The sequence below is a fragment of the Anopheles maculipalpis genome, chromosome 2RL (assembly GCF_943734695.1).
Source record: "Anopheles maculipalpis chromosome 2RL, idAnoMacuDA_375_x, whole genome shotgun sequence".
NCBI lineage: Eukaryota > Metazoa > Arthropoda > Insecta > Diptera > Culicidae > Anopheles > Anopheles maculipalpis.
Window position 1 is genome coordinate 61,031,915 of NC_064871.1, and position 18,401 is coordinate 61,050,315.

At 42.2% G+C, this 18,401-nt stretch overlaps 5 protein-coding genes across 5 annotated transcripts; 3 read left to right on the forward strand and 2 right to left on the reverse strand.

The window, feature by feature from the left end:
* Window positions 1-741: 741 nt before the first annotated feature.
* Window positions 742-1,744, forward strand: LOC126559313 (superoxide dismutase [Cu-Zn]-like). The gene is made up of 2 exons (XM_050215448.1): window positions 742-811; window positions 1,341-1,744. The coding sequence occupies exons 1-2, from the start codon at window positions 746-748 to the stop codon at window positions 1,734-1,736; spliced, it is 462 nt and encodes a 153-aa protein (XP_050071405.1). The 5' UTR covers window positions 742-745; the 3' UTR covers window positions 1,737-1,744.
* A 306-nt stretch (window positions 1,745-2,050) lies between these two features.
* LOC126567325 (uncharacterized) lies at window positions 2,051-2,530 on the forward strand. The gene has a single exon (XM_050223554.1). It carries the CDS (start codon window positions 2,051-2,053, stop codon window positions 2,528-2,530), a length of 480 nt encoding a protein of 159 aa, XP_050079511.1.
* A 193-nt stretch (window positions 2,531-2,723) lies between these two features.
* Window positions 2,724-4,209, reverse strand: LOC126567326 (uncharacterized). Its single transcript, XM_050223555.1, has 2 exons — window positions 4,093-4,209; window positions 2,724-4,004 (listed from the first exon to the last, which is right to left on the reverse strand). Exons 1-2 carry the CDS (start codon window positions 4,207-4,209, stop codon window positions 2,724-2,726), a joined length of 1,398 nt encoding a protein of 465 aa, XP_050079512.1.
* A 1,839-nt stretch (window positions 4,210-6,048) lies between these two features.
* On the reverse strand, window positions 6,049-10,165 carry LOC126559797 (uncharacterized). The gene is made up of 6 exons (XM_050215971.1): window positions 10,045-10,165; window positions 7,467-8,018; window positions 6,932-7,386; window positions 6,696-6,851; window positions 6,301-6,604; window positions 6,049-6,212 (listed from the first exon to the last, which is right to left on the reverse strand). Exons 1-6 carry the CDS (start codon window positions 10,160-10,162, stop codon window positions 6,049-6,051), a joined length of 1,749 nt encoding a protein of 582 aa, XP_050071928.1. The 5' UTR covers window positions 10,163-10,165.
* A 6,555-nt stretch (window positions 10,166-16,720) lies between these two features.
* On the forward strand, window positions 16,721-18,250 carry LOC126558135 (uncharacterized). The gene is made up of 5 exons (XM_050214090.1): window positions 16,721-16,832; window positions 16,901-17,029; window positions 17,097-17,610; window positions 17,681-18,047; window positions 18,113-18,250. Exons 1-5 carry the CDS (start codon window positions 16,721-16,723, stop codon window positions 18,248-18,250), a joined length of 1,260 nt encoding a protein of 419 aa, XP_050070047.1.
* Window positions 18,251-18,401: the final 151 nt, after the last annotated feature.

Here is an 18,401-nt window from a genome sequence, read left to right on the forward strand (position 1 = left end):
ATGAAATACACCGCGAGACTGAGAGTTACCTACCGAATGGTGGTATCAAAACGTAGAATGAGTGAACATAAACCATGTTGAATTGACAATAAAATCGAATGTTATTTTATCTATACGCTTTTTAACCACACATGTTAAAATATCCTGCCAGTGAACACTTTTTCAAATAAAATGTGTACAACGATTTTGCTGGCCTGTTTCGCTTTACCAAGACACCAAGGACGTGCATATTTAAATGTTTCTTAATTATGTGGTAAACTGTTGAAACAAATTTGGCCGAGAACTGCGAAACATCGTCCAAGCTCCTAAGTGCAACAAGAAACTATGGGGAAACACATCGACAACAGGTATGTACAATGTTTCACACAATTTTCGAAGACTCCCACGTTGCCTATTTCTAGATTCAGATATGCAACGGTCCTAGCAGAAGCCGACCGTTTGTCCACGTGCGTTGTTTCGTGTGACCACGCTTATCACGATTTCTTCATCTCTCGATTTGGTGTGATTGCAGGTTTATAAGCATGCGAATCATTATTTCGTTTGTAGCGCACTGTAAACTAAGGGAGTATCAGCTGGTCATAACATTAAATTTGCTCCCGTGACAGTTGTGAAATTTAACCACCATTTGTGTGCAGCCAGTGTGTTTGCGACCGCTACTTGGATAGTGTTTGCTCCCGTGAAACAGTGAAGTCACTTCATCGTTTACGATAAGAATTGTAGTCGATCTTCTCGAACAAATTGCAAAATGCCGCTGAAAGCCGTGTGCGTTCTTAATGGCGAAGTGAAGGGAACGATTTTCTTCGAACAGAGTGTAAGTATTGCTTGTGGATAGAGCGTTTCGGCGCGGGATTCGCGTACAATAGGAAGTACCAAAGCTACCCAAGCCAAGCCGTACCTTCTTGGGGGGTTGTTCCCGGAAATCAATTGCAATTTTATGTAATCTCGTCTTTTTAATGCGTACAATGTGCGGCTGGTAGTAGTTGCGAAACGATATGTAGCTTAACAAAAGCATGCGGAAGAAATTCTACAGCTCGGCGCACCATTTGTTCTTAATTTCGTATTTCGTTTGGTTAAAAAAAAATCGAGAAGAAAAAAAACCGCAATGTCATGACTGGTTCCACTTTTGTTTTTTTTATCATTGATTATTCAAGACGCCATTACGCTGAAGTTCACGCTCTTAAGAATAACAATAAGAGCAATAATAGCAATAACACCTTATCGGATTGCTGCTGCACGGCCCGGGTGGGTGTGTGCGTGTGTGTGTATGCATACCCGATAAGTGATTAGGGAGCCATCCATTCAATCGCATTAATTTGGATTCATCCCATTTGTAAACGCAGGTGGAATCGGACCCGGTCAAAGTGACCGGCTCGGTGACCGGTCTGAAAGAGGGCGATCATGGATTCCACATTCATGAGTTCGGCGACAACACCAACGGTTGCATGTCCACGGGCGCTCACTTCAATCCGCACGGCAAAACACACGGTGCTCCGGATGCCGACGAGCGTCATGCCGGTGATATGGGAAATATCGTTGCCGATGCGAGCGGAGAGGCGAAGGTGGATTTGGTCGTAAGCCAAATTGCGCTGAGCGGACCAATGAACGTGGTGGGCCGCTCACTGGTAGTACACGCCGATCCGGACGATCTCGGACTGGGAGGACACGAGCTGAGCAAAACGACTGGAAATGCCGGCGCACGTTTGGCTTGCGGTGTGATTGGATTGTGCAAAATTTAAGCGTCCATGCTCTCGGTCATGTGAGAAATGGCAGGGAAACCGTCAAAACTACATACGTTTAAATGCATTCAATGATCAACCGTAACACAACACACATGTATGTATGCCGCCATCTCTCTGCTTGGAAGAGTTGATGTAAAATTATTGTTAATTCCATTACTAAGAAGTGGGAAAGGTCTGCTACTGCTACTACTACTACTACTGCAGGTACATTTTGTGGTCAATAAATGTATAAAAAATAAAGATATGTGTGTTTTGTATGTTACTAAAACGATCGCAAACCTCTGTTCTACTTCTGTGCTGTGTACCAAAAAATGTTGCTCTGCGAGTGTTTCGGAATCCCCTTATTTTTTTTCTTCTTCCAGGGAACGTCCGTGGCTATTACGGGTGCGCTGGAAGGACTACGGCCGGGCAAGCATGGATTTCACATTCACGAATTTGGTGATTTTTCGCGCGGATGTCTTTCGACCGGTCCACACTACAATCCGGACGGAAATGATCATGGTTCACCGGACGATAGTAACTCTCATGCTGGCGATCTTGGCAACATTATGGCGTACAGTACCGGACTGGCAAAGGTACAGATCGCGGCCAGGAAGATTACACTTGTGGGTGACAGAAGCATCATTGGCAGGACACTATCCATTACCGAGTTTGAGGATGATCTGGGACGTGGGAAACACGATTACAGCAAAACTACTGGAAACTCGGGTAACTGCATTGCGTGCGCCATTATTGGGGTCGCACGAGAAGAGTACTTTGCCGAACGGCTACATCTGACCACAGATGAATGATGTTTGTGTTACTCTATCGATCAATTCAATTCTATTCATTGTAATATTTCCCATTAAGTGCTGCAATCGAAGACCAAAAGCATGACATTAAAGCGATAGGAAACCATTCGTTTGTATAAAACGTCCTCCCAGTGAATTACGCTTCCTTAGTTACTTGTACTTAGTTTATTGCCATATTTTTAAGCTAAAAATGTTACGATTGCATAAAATGAAACAACACTTCCATCCCACCGGAAGCGGAACCCGTTGGTGCTTCGGAAGAATATTTCTTATCCATCTGGTCCTCGGTACTGTTCCCGGTAGTGTAAATTTCGGCATTCTGCATCGGTGTGGATATTGTGCTGGGGTGTGATGGCGGTTCAATTTTTATATTCGAAGTTCTACTCCTATCATCGTCGCCCTCGGCATGTGTCACAGTCTTAGGTGGATTGCCCTCAGTTTCACCACTCGTTTTCATACTGCGCTGTATAAAACTGAGCATTTTTTGTACTTTAGCGCTGCTAAACCGTACCGTTGTCGGTTGTTGGCACAATGCGGTCGAGCATGGTGTGGCTTCTTTTTGTTGGTTCATCGTGTTTAGCTTACACACCAAGTCCAGTGGTTTTAATTTCTTATTTTTTACCAACGATCGCGCTTGCTTCGACTTCAGCGTACCGTTCGAACCGACAACATCAAGCGGCAATACTTTGGCTATTCTTTCCCTGTGTTTGCCAGCATCGGTCGTGTTGTGTGGTTTTCCGCTCACTTCCGGCACTCTTTTTATCTTTAGTCTGGTAGGCGATATGTGTTCAACGACCAGGCTATTTTTGACCGGAGACTTTGGCTTCTTAAAAACGTCATCTTCGCTAGCTTTAAACGATTTCTCAAATATTTTGAGACATTTTTCGAGCTTACGGCCACTACTGCTGCTAGCCGGTGTGGCAGGTTTGCACGATGAATGGTTATTCGCTAGCCCAGTAGAAATGGTTCTCGACGAAACTTCCTTCACTTCCGCTGCTTCCATCGTGCTTGGGACGATGTTCGATGATGCAGGAAATAGATCTTCAAGAATTTCATCAATAAATCCTGTATCAAAGTTAGTTGCGGGATCACTGGTACGTGCCGTTTGGGCAAAAACGGGTGGTTCTGAGGCATCTGATGAAAAATGTGGTTGTTTGTCGTCGACACCATCGTAAGATAAGAAATCCACATTGAAATCTATCGAAGCGATATGTTCCATCGGGTTTTCGTAATTGTTGCAACTGGTCGGAAAGATTTTACCGAAATTCGCATCGAAGTCATGCTGGTGTGATGACTGCAGCTCATATCGGTACACGGAACTCTCTTCAAAGTTTTTGAACTTAAAGTCCCGGAAGGGATACATGCAATCGTAAGCTTCACATTTGTAAATAGCTTCATTCAAATTGATGAACAAATAGCGCACCATGTTTTGCTGGTCGCGATCTAGGCACCGGGGGCAAGGTACCATTTGTTCCTGGAACGAGACAACACGAAATGGGATGAATTAGCCCGTCGTGTATGAAAAAGGAGAGACACCAACAGCAACCGGCAAGCGGCCTTACCTTCGCAGGATCTTCATCGATGTATATTTTACGAACGGGTAACTTGTTCGTACAGTTTTGTCCTTTATGAACTTGTTGGACAAGCAACTCAAACGGGTTTCTCGTATTTCCAGTCATAACGCTGAACTAAAATGTTTTCCCACGCTGATGCGGTTAGTTTGTTTTGATTGAAGATGTGATGGGAGGTGTTTGTTGTGGAAAACTGTTGCCACAGTGTGCTTGTTATCAGGACTTCAGCAACGACAGTCAAACGGTTTTATTTTGCAATTATAATTATGTACATTCAATTTAATACAACAAGTAGCACATTGAGCACATGTTTATACAATTGAGTAAGGTAAGGTAAGGGGAACTAAATGTGATTGCTTTTTTATAATTGAATCTATGATAAATGAATTTAAACTTGACATGAGCAGCAAAAATTTGAAATCCCCGAACCATGCTATCAAGGTAAATAGAGGATTGAACTGTAACAATCTTGTTTAGGGTATATTTTTCAAGCTGCCGCCGGAACGTATTTTTTGCAAGAATTTGAAGTGGAAATAGTGCCGCGGTATTGCCGCGTTTCTATCGACGAAACGACAGTCGAAACGGCAGGCAATCTCATCCAGACCTCCAGGTCTGACATCCAGGGAATTCTCATCCAGACTAATGCCATTTCCAGCGAGGTAAGTGCATTTTCTTAACATATCGAAGCTGATTTAATGTAGTAAACAGTTGTGGCAACGATACATCGTAACGATACTGCGCTTGTCTTCCGTTTGTTGATAAATCGTTAAAGAAATTCGGTACAAATTAGTCTAAGTGACATTATGTTGCAATGCTTTGCAGATTTATGAAGAACTGTGCTGAAAAAGCTTAGTGCTCAATGTATCACAGACTAGCGCCGGCGTCTGTATCACCAATAACCCGACCACTCTGGTGGACGCATCGATGCCATCCCTCGATCTTAGTGCGGTTGTCCGATACCATCCTCATGACATAACCGGCACATTAGAGACGAGTTTAATTCACTGTACAATGTTGAGATCACCAAACACAGCTCTTAGCGCTCGTCATTCTGTGGAGTCTCCATTATCCTTTTCCATTTTTATATTTCTGTATAGGGTGGTACGTCACCCATGTACGTTCTTACAACAACTGATCAACAACATTCCTTCAATGTTACTTGCATGAAAGCATAAGGAAATGGTTCTGCCTAGCGAATCGCATCTTTGAGGACACAGTCTCAGAACCGGAGATCGTGGTGAGCTTCGAAATGGTTGGATAGATTGTTCAACTCCTCACCCTACTGTTAAATGTAGCTTTCTTACATACTTCTGCATGGAGCAAGAAGGCCTGACTACATAGGTCACGCCGGCACAGTTATCGCCTTTACCACCGGACCACGCTTTCTTACATACGGGGCCCTAAATTTAATCGTAGCATTTTTCTTCCACTTTCTGACCATTTCTCAGTTGCAAACCGGTTGATGATCGGCTCCAATAAGTCCACCGAAAAAGGCGATTATAATTTTTAAAATTTATTTACATTAAATGATAACATACCAAACGAAACAATGCGCTATGTACAACAGAATAGCAAAATACAATTAAATCGTAAACGAATAGCAATTATTGATCAGCTACAAGGAGACCTGTGTGCTCAACAGCTAATTACCCTTTACGCGATATGACAAGTGAAGCAGAAGCGATCATTAAAAATGAAAAAAAAAAACAACATAAAAGAGACCATCTCTACGGGGGTCGCAATAAATAAAGGGAAAATAAATAGTTATTCTATGCGAACTTCCCGCATACTCCTCGAGCAAGAAGGGTGGGATAGGTTACAGTAAAACTCCCAGGAACTGGTATGCAATCAACTAAATCATCGTCTCATGTTTTTGTTTTTCTTTACGATGGAGCGGACGTCAGTAGGTGTTCTTCTGTTGGTATGGTCATGTTGCGCCATGGCGTGTCATGCTTTACATTTAAAGTGATGTTTTTTACGCGGGATTCCCGTTGGACCATCGGTTAGCTCACATATATGCAAACCGATCCGTTTGAGGGGATGGCATTTCGTCTTCGGATTGCCCCAGCGTCCGTTGAATTTCATCCATTTCGGTTGCAGTGCACTGCGTCCTGCAAGTACACCCGGGAGGAGGTAGGAAGCAAAAAGAATGGCATGTTAGAGTGTCATGTAGTGGCGTATCCTTTCGGCGGAGATCACCTTGGTGGCCATTCTCGTAGATGACTTGAACGTTCCTCCACGTTGACCACGGCATGCCGAATCCATTGATGTCGTAGAGACGGGGAACGCGTACGAATTTGTGTTTGCCGGGTGCCGTCCACAACCCATGGGAGCCTTCCGCTGCAAACAGCACGGGATGATTGCTGGATGTAACGACCGTCTTGGGGAAGGTTGGCTGTTGAAGAATTCCTTTTCGTGTTTCCTGACTATGATATTCGAACGTTCCCGTTAGCCTTTCGTACGAATAGAATGCCCCTGCATCGTGGGCCGACACGTACATTTCCTGCAAACCGAACAGTAACGATATCAGTGTGAGCGAGTTCTCCTTTTCGAAAACCAAGATAAAATTAGTTAAAGTGCTAATAGTAGTTTACATCTGGTTCCTTTCTGCCGCGGAAAAAGAGACTCATATGCTCCCAGTCGCCAACATGGCTGCCGAACTCTTTCTTCGTCCCAAGACACATGCCAAAGATTAGAGGTATCGGCCATGGACCAAACGGTCCCAAATCGATGGTACACATTATTTTACCCTGCGGTAGGCAAAGGAAAGATAGTTTTTTTAAGCTAATACTCCAGTACAAAAGGCCATCAGCATCTTTTCTCTGCATACCTGACTGTAGGGATAGAACATCCAATACGTGACGTGAAAGTGGGGATAATCATGGGACACTTCCTCACGATATCGTTCGGTATCATGCCTCCGTTCGGTGATCGTTTCCCACTCCTCATTTTCTTCGCTTCTCGGTAGACTCTCAACAGAATCGTCCGTGTCGGTGTTTAAATTGTGCTTACCGTTTCCATCGTCGGAATCGATAGTAACCTTCCTTCCCACGGTGAGGTCGTCAGCATCTTGCTTTGGTGGTATATCTGTGCTGTCGGAGGACGTTTGGCCCACGAGTGTAGTGGACTCCACTAGTTCTCGTTTTCTGCGAATCAGACGTATACTTTTTTCTACCTTATTCATCGTCTGGCGCAAATTGGGTTGCAGTTCGAAGATGTTTTTCGGCGTTGGAGCGTACGGATTTCGCTTGTACGGTGGTCGTTCCTTGGCTGTGTAGGCGACTTCTAAAATAAATATTGGAAAGGAATGTTAGTAAAGTATTCCAACTTTGCCTGTTTGTTTTTCCGCTTGGTCGTTTTCGTACCATTTTCTTGATTATTTTTTACATGAAGCAGATGAGTTGACGGATATGCGGTCGTCGTTGGCGGCTGCGTGAATGGTACACCCGTGTCCGGGTTGTGGGATATATCCGCTTGCGAATGTCGGCACATGCTGACCACCGCGTAGATTGGCACATTTTCTTTGAGCGGATTCTGTCCATGCAGGAACGAGTCCTTGTGGGTGATCAGTTCGTCGATGTCGTTGTTGGTCACTAGGTACCAATTTTTCGACTCATTCCCAATCGGAAAGTCGAACAGTAAGTCCAACGATACGGCAGGATCCTTAAAGTTTCGCTTGTTGCGAAAGCGCCCCTGCCGCTGATCTACCGGATCGTAGTACGACAGTTCGTTAGTCATCCCATCGTCGTAGTGTTTGAGATCGTCGAGCTCTGTAATTTCGCTGCCCGGATAAACTGTCACTACTTTCGCCTCTTCCGCGTGCACATGCTCGAGAAACTTGGACACATCTCCGGGCATGTATTTTTCATTCGGTGCCAACCATACTAGCGGTGCCCATTGTTTTACTAGCGCTTCGACTGGAAAAACAAAAGGAAACGAGAGGGGAAAAAATTATCAATTGTTTGTTACTGTTTTACATCTATTGTTACAACACAGTTCAAAACGGTTTACAATCACAATTAGCAAAGTGGGCAGAGTTTACAGTTTAGCTGTAGAAGAAGAACAATCAAATTACACGATCTGTTGATAAAAGATCCCATAGGGATGTGTCAGAATCGGAATTTAAAAATCCAAACGATTTCCTTGGTTCTGGTAAAATTAGGTAAACACCAAAATTTGGTAAGATTTGGTATCATTGACATCTTAACTTTCTATAGCAATTTTGTATTCACTCATCATTGTGTAATAATCAAAAACTTAAAATAAGTGTTTAAACTATTTGCGATGTAGAAAAGGTAACTTTTTCTTTATTTCCATGCTTAGTTAAAAAAATGAAAAAATACCCAAAACTAATAAAAATTGTGATTTAAGTTTTAGCATTGATGAATGGTCTTGTTTTACTGACTCATGTGTTTCGACAATATTTTCATCGTAAAGGTAAAACGAGATTCAGAACATTCACCTAAATTTTACATTAAATTTACCAAGTCCTCTTCAATCTTTTACTGCTCCAACAGTCCATTTATCATCTCTCTTCGGTCGTTCAACAGCTTTTTCGATCTAGTTGACTTCCATCTCACCTTAAACTCTTTCGTGCCTTCACCTCTACCTTTATCCATTCCTTATCCTTTCCTCGTCCTTATTGCCGCAAACGCTAGCGATTAAGTTCGGCCTAAATATTCTTAAACCATTCAGTCGGACAATTTCAGTAAATAGTTATAATAATAATAAAGTGCATTCGTTGAAAATCGGCACCATAAGCTAATTTTTAGGTTATATGATGGTAGTCTTTTTCTATGATTATTTCTTCTTCTTCTTCTTGGCTTAACGGCCTCTAAGGTCATGCCGGCCATCGAAATGGCTTTCTAGACTGCCGATACCACGTAGTTGGTTAGTCAGTCCTCACTACGGGGGGACGATCCGAATGGGATTTGAACCCCGGTCCTGCCGTTTGAAAACCGGCGCCGCTGTCGCCTGCCTCACCGGCCTGCACCGACTATTTACTGCATTGGTTACCTGTTAGCTAGCAGGTATATCTGCCACATTATATTGCAAGCTTGTTTAAAATAAAATAAATATAAATAAATAAATATTATTAATATTTATACAAATTTCCATAGGATTTGGCTGTACATGCCCTGCTTCTAAACTTAATATACTCGAAAAAGGATAGTCATTGCTGCGTACGAGAAAGGCAGTCCGAACGACGTTCGAAGTCAATGCTCGGTTCTGCCGCGTAAAGATCGACGCCGCATACGACACCCCAGTCACTAAACTTTCCTTATAAAACATTATCCAAGTATCTCCTAGTTACAGAATAAAATGTCTGTCGATATAAAAGCTTAGGGCAAACTCGTAAATCATTGCTAATTGCCTTTTTTCTTCTTCTTCAAGTTTTAACAAATCTTGCAAAGGGTTGAATGCAGGGTGACGGCTTTCGTAGCACTCGTTTTGTCATACGTGTGACACCCAAGAAGGCAAAACGTCTGACCGAATGTGTCGGCTCGGTCGCATGATCATGGGTGAACGTCGCGTTTCTCAAAAACTTTCACTTATTTCTGCAGCGCCGAACCGAACAGAGCGACGGGTTTGTGTGAATCGGCAGCAAGCAACGCTTTGCCACCAACCCAACCAAAGTCAAGTTCAACGCAAGGCTGGAGAAAGAAGGAAGCCAAACACGACGAATGACTAGCGTTGGACTAAATCGACATATTCCTAAGCATGCAATTGATTGCACATACACAGACAAGCACACACGCACGTGTTAGCCAACAGGCAAATATAGTAATAGTTCATGTGAGAAAGGCGATAGGAAAGAAGTTGCTGCTCTAGGCGTTTGTGGAGCAATTGAGTGAAAGGACTTCACAAAGTTCGGCAGACTGTTGCTAAATAAATGGAAAGCCATTAAAACGCGCAAGTTAACATCTATCCCACTGCACCTACCTTTTTCTCGGTCCGACAGGTGATGCAAGTCTTCGCTTTCTAATGACTGACATTTTAGTGCTGATAGTAATCCCAAAAAAATGAAGCAGATACTTTTGCACGGTTTCACAAAGTTCATGTTCCCGCTGGAGAGATCCGCTACTCAACACCGGCTGCTGGGTATCGGATGCGGAATGGCCCGACAACTTGTGCATGGACAGAAATTGTCGCTGTTTCGCGAAAGCCCCAAACTGTGCGACACTTTTCACTGGCTGTCGCACTTGGACACTGGGGCTGTAACACACTTCCGTGAGGGCGGCGTAAACGTTGAACTGAGTTTACTCGCGTTGAAATCATTCGATCGCATACACGCTGGCAATAGTGAACACTGAATGGGATTTAAATGCCGTGGAATGTGACCAACGGTTTTCAATATTGCTGCAAATATTGCACGCAAACAAGACACATACACACACATGCACGATTATACACAAGCAGAACTTGTTAATTCACTGCACCAAATTGCAACGGATATATCCGGGAGATACCAGAGTACTTCACCAATATGCTGCACTTATAACGAATTGTTATGTACCGTTTGAAATAAAATCCCGTTTTTTGAAATTTTCTGATAAAAAAAACTAGCACACAACGCAGGAAAACAGTCCACTCCACTAAAGGGGAAAACTCTTTGGAAAGTGGCGAAAACATGTACCGCGGGCCAGGCTAGTTTTGGGTCCCTTATTCTGGTGCGGTTAAGTTCGCGTCTAGTGCTGCAGACACCACAGTGCTTGTGCGGAGTAGCGAAGTAGCGCACATACTAACACCCCAGTTGCGAATCTGCAGCCACGGTAGACAATAACGGCCCATCAGTAGTGGATTGCCGGGCAGGGCATAACCGAACCGAACTGATCGAAAGCCACGCTATACACTAAACAGCGCTGCGTACGAAATTTCTGCTCGCAGCTCGCAACAGCTGATGCTCGCTGTTGCCCATGAATTGGTGGGTCTGCGAAATACAGTGCTGTTCAAAATCGTCGCTACAGGCGCCATTGAATATGCCTAAAGCCAGAAAACGGAAGTAGTGGTAAAAACGATGGAAATAGTGGAACACAAATTTAAAGTGATCGTTGAAGTCATTATAAGATCATTAATAACAAAACAATCTTTCGTTTGCAAATATCTTATCGTTTTCTTAAATAAGGTATTTCCACATTGCTGTGAATTGTTCTACCGCATCATAATATTTTTTAAATCTTGCTGAATCAATACACATCAAGACTCCTTAACCAAAAAGACCTTGCAGAAAATAATGGATCTCTACGATGATTAGCTCTCTTGGTAGACGAGGATCCTTGGTTGGTGAAGACTCCTCCGAAAGTCTTTTGCTAGATAAGGTCTTTTGCAACGTCCCCCGCTCAAGCCATTTTCAGTTGTTAATTATAGAAGGAGGATCCCGGTGGTAGAGGTGACAAGAGCACTCGTAACGGGGGATTGATTGACCTTCAAAACAAATTGTATAATAAACGAATATAAATATATGTAGTTATGGTGGGTACGGATGCGCTGTTTTACGTCCCTTACTGTGCTACCAACATACATTCCGTGCGTTTTCCTTGTTTTCGGTGTGTGATGAAAGCAATGTTAACGGCCGTGCCCGAAGAAATGTTGGAGTAGTGCGCAGGCAAGGTGCGCCAGTGTTAGTAGTGCAGATAAACAACGATTGCCGGGCAATAGAAATGCATCGCGGCTGGGTATTGTTGTGTTTCGTTTTGGGGTGCAACTGGTCGAGGCGCGAATCCGCGAAAGCTCGTGGAAAGAAGAAATAGGAAGACCACATTTGTTCATGCAAGCCGCTCTGGTCAACAGTAAAGCCGTGGCGGCCGTTCGCCACGGTTTACGAAAACCACCGTGATCGTGCAAGCTTTCTGTCTGTTTCACCGTACGGTACAGGTGAGAACTGAACATGAGAGATAGAAAAAGAGAGATAACAAAGCACACATGTATGCAGAGGTGATAGTACGCATCGAGCGCGTTTGGTCATTGTATGGTTTTGCTTGGCGATCATCAACCGATTCCCACTCTTCGATTCCGCTGAGGTAATTTGCGTATCAAGAGCTTCCAATTTTAACCGTTTATCAGGTTTTGGTTCGATCTTGAGCTACTTTGCCGCCCATTGATGCGGCAACGGCTAGCGAGGCCAGCGAACCATCTGGGAACTGCATTGGAAGCAAACGGAACAGTCAGTGTATGGGGGCAAAGGTTTGGTTTGACCTGTTGAAACTCGATCGAAAAACAAACGCGATCGATCTGAAATTATCGGCAACATTGACAGTTTCGGTTTTTAGTATTCCACGGAGAAGTGCATCATTGCAATGGAAATCGTGCTGGAAGACATTTAATCGCATGGTTTCAACAGTTTCAACCACATGCACGACATGCATTAGCATAGGGACAGGGCTATTTTTATGTACGTTAATCTATATTGATGAAATGTGAGAAGCATTGCCAAACGTAAGACAATTGCACTAATAAGCAACTGAACCTGGGCAGCTGACCTCGATTATGCAAACGGCGTGATTGGTCGGCGATGAGGAGCCTCTTTAGCGAAGATTTACGCTGGGCAACTACTGAAAAAGACCGCTCATCATCATACGGCACATATGGGGAGAGATTTCATAATAAATAGATAGGACCATTATTACGCTAGGCCGGAAAGTCAGTCGCCCTTATGGTGCGGTGCTGTGCCGAATCAATGAGCAACATGTTTAATAACTGTGTACGAATAGTACACAACAATGGACGGACCCTGGGCCCCTTGTGGGGTGGAGTGATTTCGACTGAGATACCGGTTGGCCTAATTTATTTCGGGGTAGAAATTTGGTTTTTGTACATTATTCCGTTTTCAGTACTTGGGTCCATGTTTATAACACGCCTCATGGTTTGAAAATAAAACATAGATGCTATACGGAAGTAAAGAATATTTACCTTTCCATCCAAAATCTAGGCAGCATAGTATCGGACTACGGTCTATCTTTCTAATTGGCACAAACGGATGAGAAAGTAGGATTGACCTATTCACGATGTGTTTGTTGGTAAGTTTTCTGGCATACTGCTAGAGCCCGGTAGAATAGGGTTCTATTAACAAACGATTTTTTTTAGCTTTTAGCTTTTATCACCGCCCATGAGAATTACCTTTATAGTTAATTAATCGTATTTATACCGAAGAAAAAGCGATGCTTCAGCCTACGTACCAAAATATTGCAAAATCCGTAATGAATGTCAGCGTAAAAGCTTCCAGAAAACATGATTGAACCTCAAACCGCTTGTAACCAGTTGGTTTTACCTTCGAATAAAGCCAGACCCTTAAATGTCAATGGCAACAACAATTTGGTAACCATTCGGCCCTACCACCGACACCGTTAATATATTCAAGGGCTGTTAGTGGAATGTATTTTAAAATCTTTCAAGCTTCTTTCATCAATTGTGTAGCAGAAAGCTTCTTTAACAAAAATAAATAGGAAAAATATTACAACAATTGTTTCAACAGAAACAACAATTGTAACTAAAGACTTGCGAACACGGATACTCTCAGATATTTGTGTATCGAAGCTATTCTTACTGGATGCGATAGTTAGTTGTTTTTTCATTATCATTTTTTTTCTCGAACGAAAAGAAAGAAAGAAACGATGTTTCTTGGAGAAAGTAAAGTTGGTAGACTCGCTTATGCGATTTGCGGCCGGCTGTGAGCATCATATGCATGCTGCGGCTCGTCGGAGCGCTTAAACCGGATTCAGTGGAATGCATCAGTGCTTTGAACCACACGATCAACTAGCATGTGTGGCTTGAAGTGTTGGTTTACATCCGCTACATCACCGAAGGAAGCAGCCAATGCATCATGGGGCTGTTAATTTTAAATTGCAGTTGTTTATTTTATTTTTACATTTAACTTAAACTGAAATTCTTTGTATGCTTTTTAATTTCATTGATAATTGATGTATACACAGTCATCCTTAACAACGCTCAAAATTTCTACTTAAATCTTGAGTAGTTCCGGTCCACATGTACGATAAACTGCTATCTAATGTTAGGTTCTAAGATAGCTCATCCAAGATTTTTTATTAAGGGATTCATATACTGAGAAAGGTTGATCTATTGAGATCAAAAGAATAACGATTATTTTATTGATTGGGATTCTTCAACTATTACCTTGCTTTCAGCATCGCTGGAATTGAAGGACAGCATATAAGTATGTATTTTACTTATACAATCCATATATTTTGCACATAAAAATATATGAAAACAAAACAGTTTTTAAATGTTCCGATATTCATTTAAAAATGCACCTTTGTTTTACATGTTACATATCGTCATATTACGATTGCGTTTAAAACTGCACAGAACTAAGGTAAAACAGTAGAAAAGGAAAAATAAATTAAACATAAATTTTCGAAAAAAAAACTGTCAAAAGTTAAAGTACGTTTTACCGTAATAGTAATTTTGTTAATTAAAAATTAGCAAAGCGTTTGAGGATGTGTACGGTTTTCCGCTAATGAATAAACCACCGCGGGTTAACGCGACAGATTATGCGTCATCGTGCAATCAGGCTTACATATAACGTAACAAATAATTGCATCATAGCAAAACGAGCGTAATGTGCTTGACTTTTTCGCCTCCTTTTTTTTCAATGTCCTATTACTTGTTACAAGTGCCGACGTCCAGTACATACGTCCCTTCCTCATATCGTTTCATCAATGCGCGCAATGGAGCAATTGGTAGGAGTTCGGCACAGCGGCAATGCTTTATACGTCCTCTATTGCTAAAGTGTACTGCTCCTATTATCCACCGGCATGGCGCGAGACGACGCTCCCTGATCAATCAAATATTTAGGTTACAGAAAATGCCTTTCAAACGGTTTGGATGAAAGCTATTTAATCTTAGCACGAGCTCCATACGGGCACTTGTTATGTACCAAACATTCCCAATTGAGCTGTATCAGTGGGGAAATGTCAGCCGAAAGTTAGCTATCTTCTTCATTGTATCAGTTAAATAATAATTAAAGAGGTTTATGATTTAAGTAAGTAAGAAAGTAAGGGATTTCTTATTTGACACAAATAAAACACAATTAATAATCTGAAAAAAAAACCTCTGTTAACGAAGACTATGCTTAAGAAATGGAAAATGACAAACGAAATAATAAGAGCACTTTAAATGGATTCGACCGATCCGATCATGATGCACAAAATGATTCACTGTGACACACAGGAAGAGGGAAATGGATCTATTCATGCGGTATAGCGCAAGGTGAAATGGTAATCCGTTCGAATTTGGCTACCGTAACGCTTCCGAATTTAAATTAATTTCTATGCGTGCACACACCGCACGGTTACGCCCGTATTGCGCCACACTTTCCGGACGCCAATGCTAGGAATCAGCTGGACCAAACTGCGTACACGTTCGCTAAGTTTGCCATCTGACTTATGCGTCAAGGAAATAAAAGCAGCGAATGGAACGCCGCTAGTCGAGGGAATTATTAACCGGCAAACACCAACAAAAGAGGTCCCCACATACTCGCGGAAAGAGTAGACCTCGAATCAGGGGAAGCGTTTACTGGGGTAAGGCCATATCCATAGACACCGTTGAGTCTAAAAGCAAAACTGAAATTGATCGTCTCATAATTTCTTATTATCATTGTAAATTTATTAGCACGAGTGGATGTAGTAACACAAAGGGTATGGAGCATGGCAATAATGTTATCTAAACTTGAGTTCTTCAGATAGTTCAGATAGATTTCTTTGATGATGAGTTAAGTATTGTATTAAGGGTGTGAAACTATTTTGGTAATGAATGAACCTCAAGCTTCGGGATACAATATATGGTAATTGTATGACTTTAAAATTGACTCTATTCTATCTGCTATATGCAGTAGTTTTGAAAAAATAAATATCTTAATATTCATAACTCAGAATTATGTTTCACCTTATTAAACCAACATAAATCAAGACATTTTCCAAATATTTGTTGACTTTTATCGAAATCATTCTCTCAATTATTCTTTGGAACGAATGGAAATATGAAGAATAATTCATTGCCAAAAGATCAGCGTAACTTTCTTTGCAAAAGCAGTATTTGATAGTTTTGACCACATTTTGGCGAACAACCTTCCACGCTTCCGAGCGCATCGTCACGCTTCCATGACCTTTAATGTTCTTCCAAACATTTTCGCATATTTGTTCAAGAACTTAATAGAGTGCAGGAACGATTGAAGGACTGTAGACGTGTGTTTGTGCGTTTGATGAGCTAATGAGTTCGAGCGAGGTAGGGGTTTTGCGATTTCTGGTTTGAAGTTGCCATTGATTCCAATCCTGACCGGTGGTGCTCAAAGGTAACCACATCGTACGGAAATTCCCTGAACAAGCTGAAACCGGGCGCCATACAGTGTGTTTGTATTTTTGTGTATGTTTTCTCTCTTCCGTCCGATTAAAAATAGCACCTCTCAAAATCCCCACGCCATTAAATCTATCAGGAGGGTCGCTGTAGTCAGCTGTACAGAACGCGTTTGCACTTTCAACTAGACTGTCGTAGGTGCAACCATAATAGGGGCCAGTGATAGATTTAATAGTTCTTGTAAGTGCCCGTAAAACTGCGAAACCGAAGACGCATAGAGTGAATTTAAAGAAACAAACATTCCGCCAATATGCACGTGACTGTAGACATGTGTAAGAAGCAAGTGATTCGAACGGTTGGGATGATGTGTTTGTTGTACTTGTTATTGCTCGCACAATTCGTATCAGCAGCGACAGAAGAAAGTAAGACTCTGGGGACACGTTTAACACTCTTTAGGCTGTATGTAACGAAAGTATTGGTTAATTTGTAGAAACGAGTTCAGAACCACCAGATTCCCCATACGAGACGCAAACGGCGCAATGTACGATTACTTCCGGCGATATAGAAGCTAGTGCTCAAGCGTCGATTAGCAAAACTTTAGTAGGAGTGTGCGGCTCAGGTAATATTTCTTATTGATTTCAATCAACCTTTATCCGATAACATTCTCATATTGTTCTAATTTCTAGACGAAATGTTGGAGGCCTTCCGAACTCTGGAGATGAAAATGCTTGAGGAGATGTACAACCTTCGGAAGATGATACGTGATCCTTACTTTGTTCCACCGCCGCTGCGTCCATCTGTTTACAAATCAATCAAAAGAACTACAACTGCCTCAAATACGTCTTCCAACACAGCAATTCCTCAGCAGTCAACCGCGGAACGGACCGATGGATCGCAAGTTGGTACCGCATCTTCTAAGCAGATGAATGCGTCACTATCGTCAGTATCAACAACGACACCCTCAGCGAAAGTCGTCTTCCCGGATGATTATGACGATGAGGATGAAGAGGAGAGCTCGGAAAGCTTGCACAAAGGCACTAAGAAACAAAATAGTGAATTAGTCAAAAATCTTCCATCGTCCGGATTAAATAACACCCGTTCTGTGTCGCGATTATCACTGGATGAAAAACCATTACCACCAGTATCAGCACCGATCGACTTCAAACCGATCGACAAACCTATCGAAAAGAATTTTATCACGTAAGTATTTTAGTTTTTTTATATTATTCTGTTTGTTCAAATTTCTAACGAAACAACACGCGCGTTGCAGTGGAGGGCTACGAGACTATGAAGTTTATCGCTTCAACAACACCGTCATCTCTTCGGGCGACGCTAAAGTATTCAAATACTTTTGGAAAATTGAAAATTTCATGAGTCGGGTGCGTGCCGCCACCACAAGCCTGAAAGGAGCCACCTTCTCCAGCCCAGTGTTTGTGATCTCCGGGTTGAATCTTCGTCTGCACGCTAAAACAACAATGAAACCGAACGGTGAAGTATTGCACGTGCAACTGGAACAGTTGTCCGCGTCTGACGATGCTCTACGAAAAACTCCGAACGTTATCCTCGCTTCGGGAGCACTTTACGGGCAGGTGGAAACGAAAAAATTCTTCCGTCATAAGATTATGATTCTCAACCAAGTAAGAAACACAAGTTAGTTGGACAGTTTAGAGAATAATACTTTACTTACGTTTTCTGCTTTTAGGATAAACCATTCAGTGATTTAATTTCCACCGATCTTACCAACACTAATGCGAAATTTGAGGCACCACTATCCGCGTTGACAGCAGAGCCTTACCTGAAGGATGATAAGCTGCTAGTTAAGGTTATTATATTTCTTTAAATTATGTTAACTGTTGCGTCGAGAAAGTATTCATTATTCATCACAATAATAAAAACAGAGAAAGGCTAATCCTTTCGTTGTTACACAGATTTATTGCTTCAACAGTGAATAAAAGGTTGGCTCGTTGGTTTAACACTATTAACACCAGCAC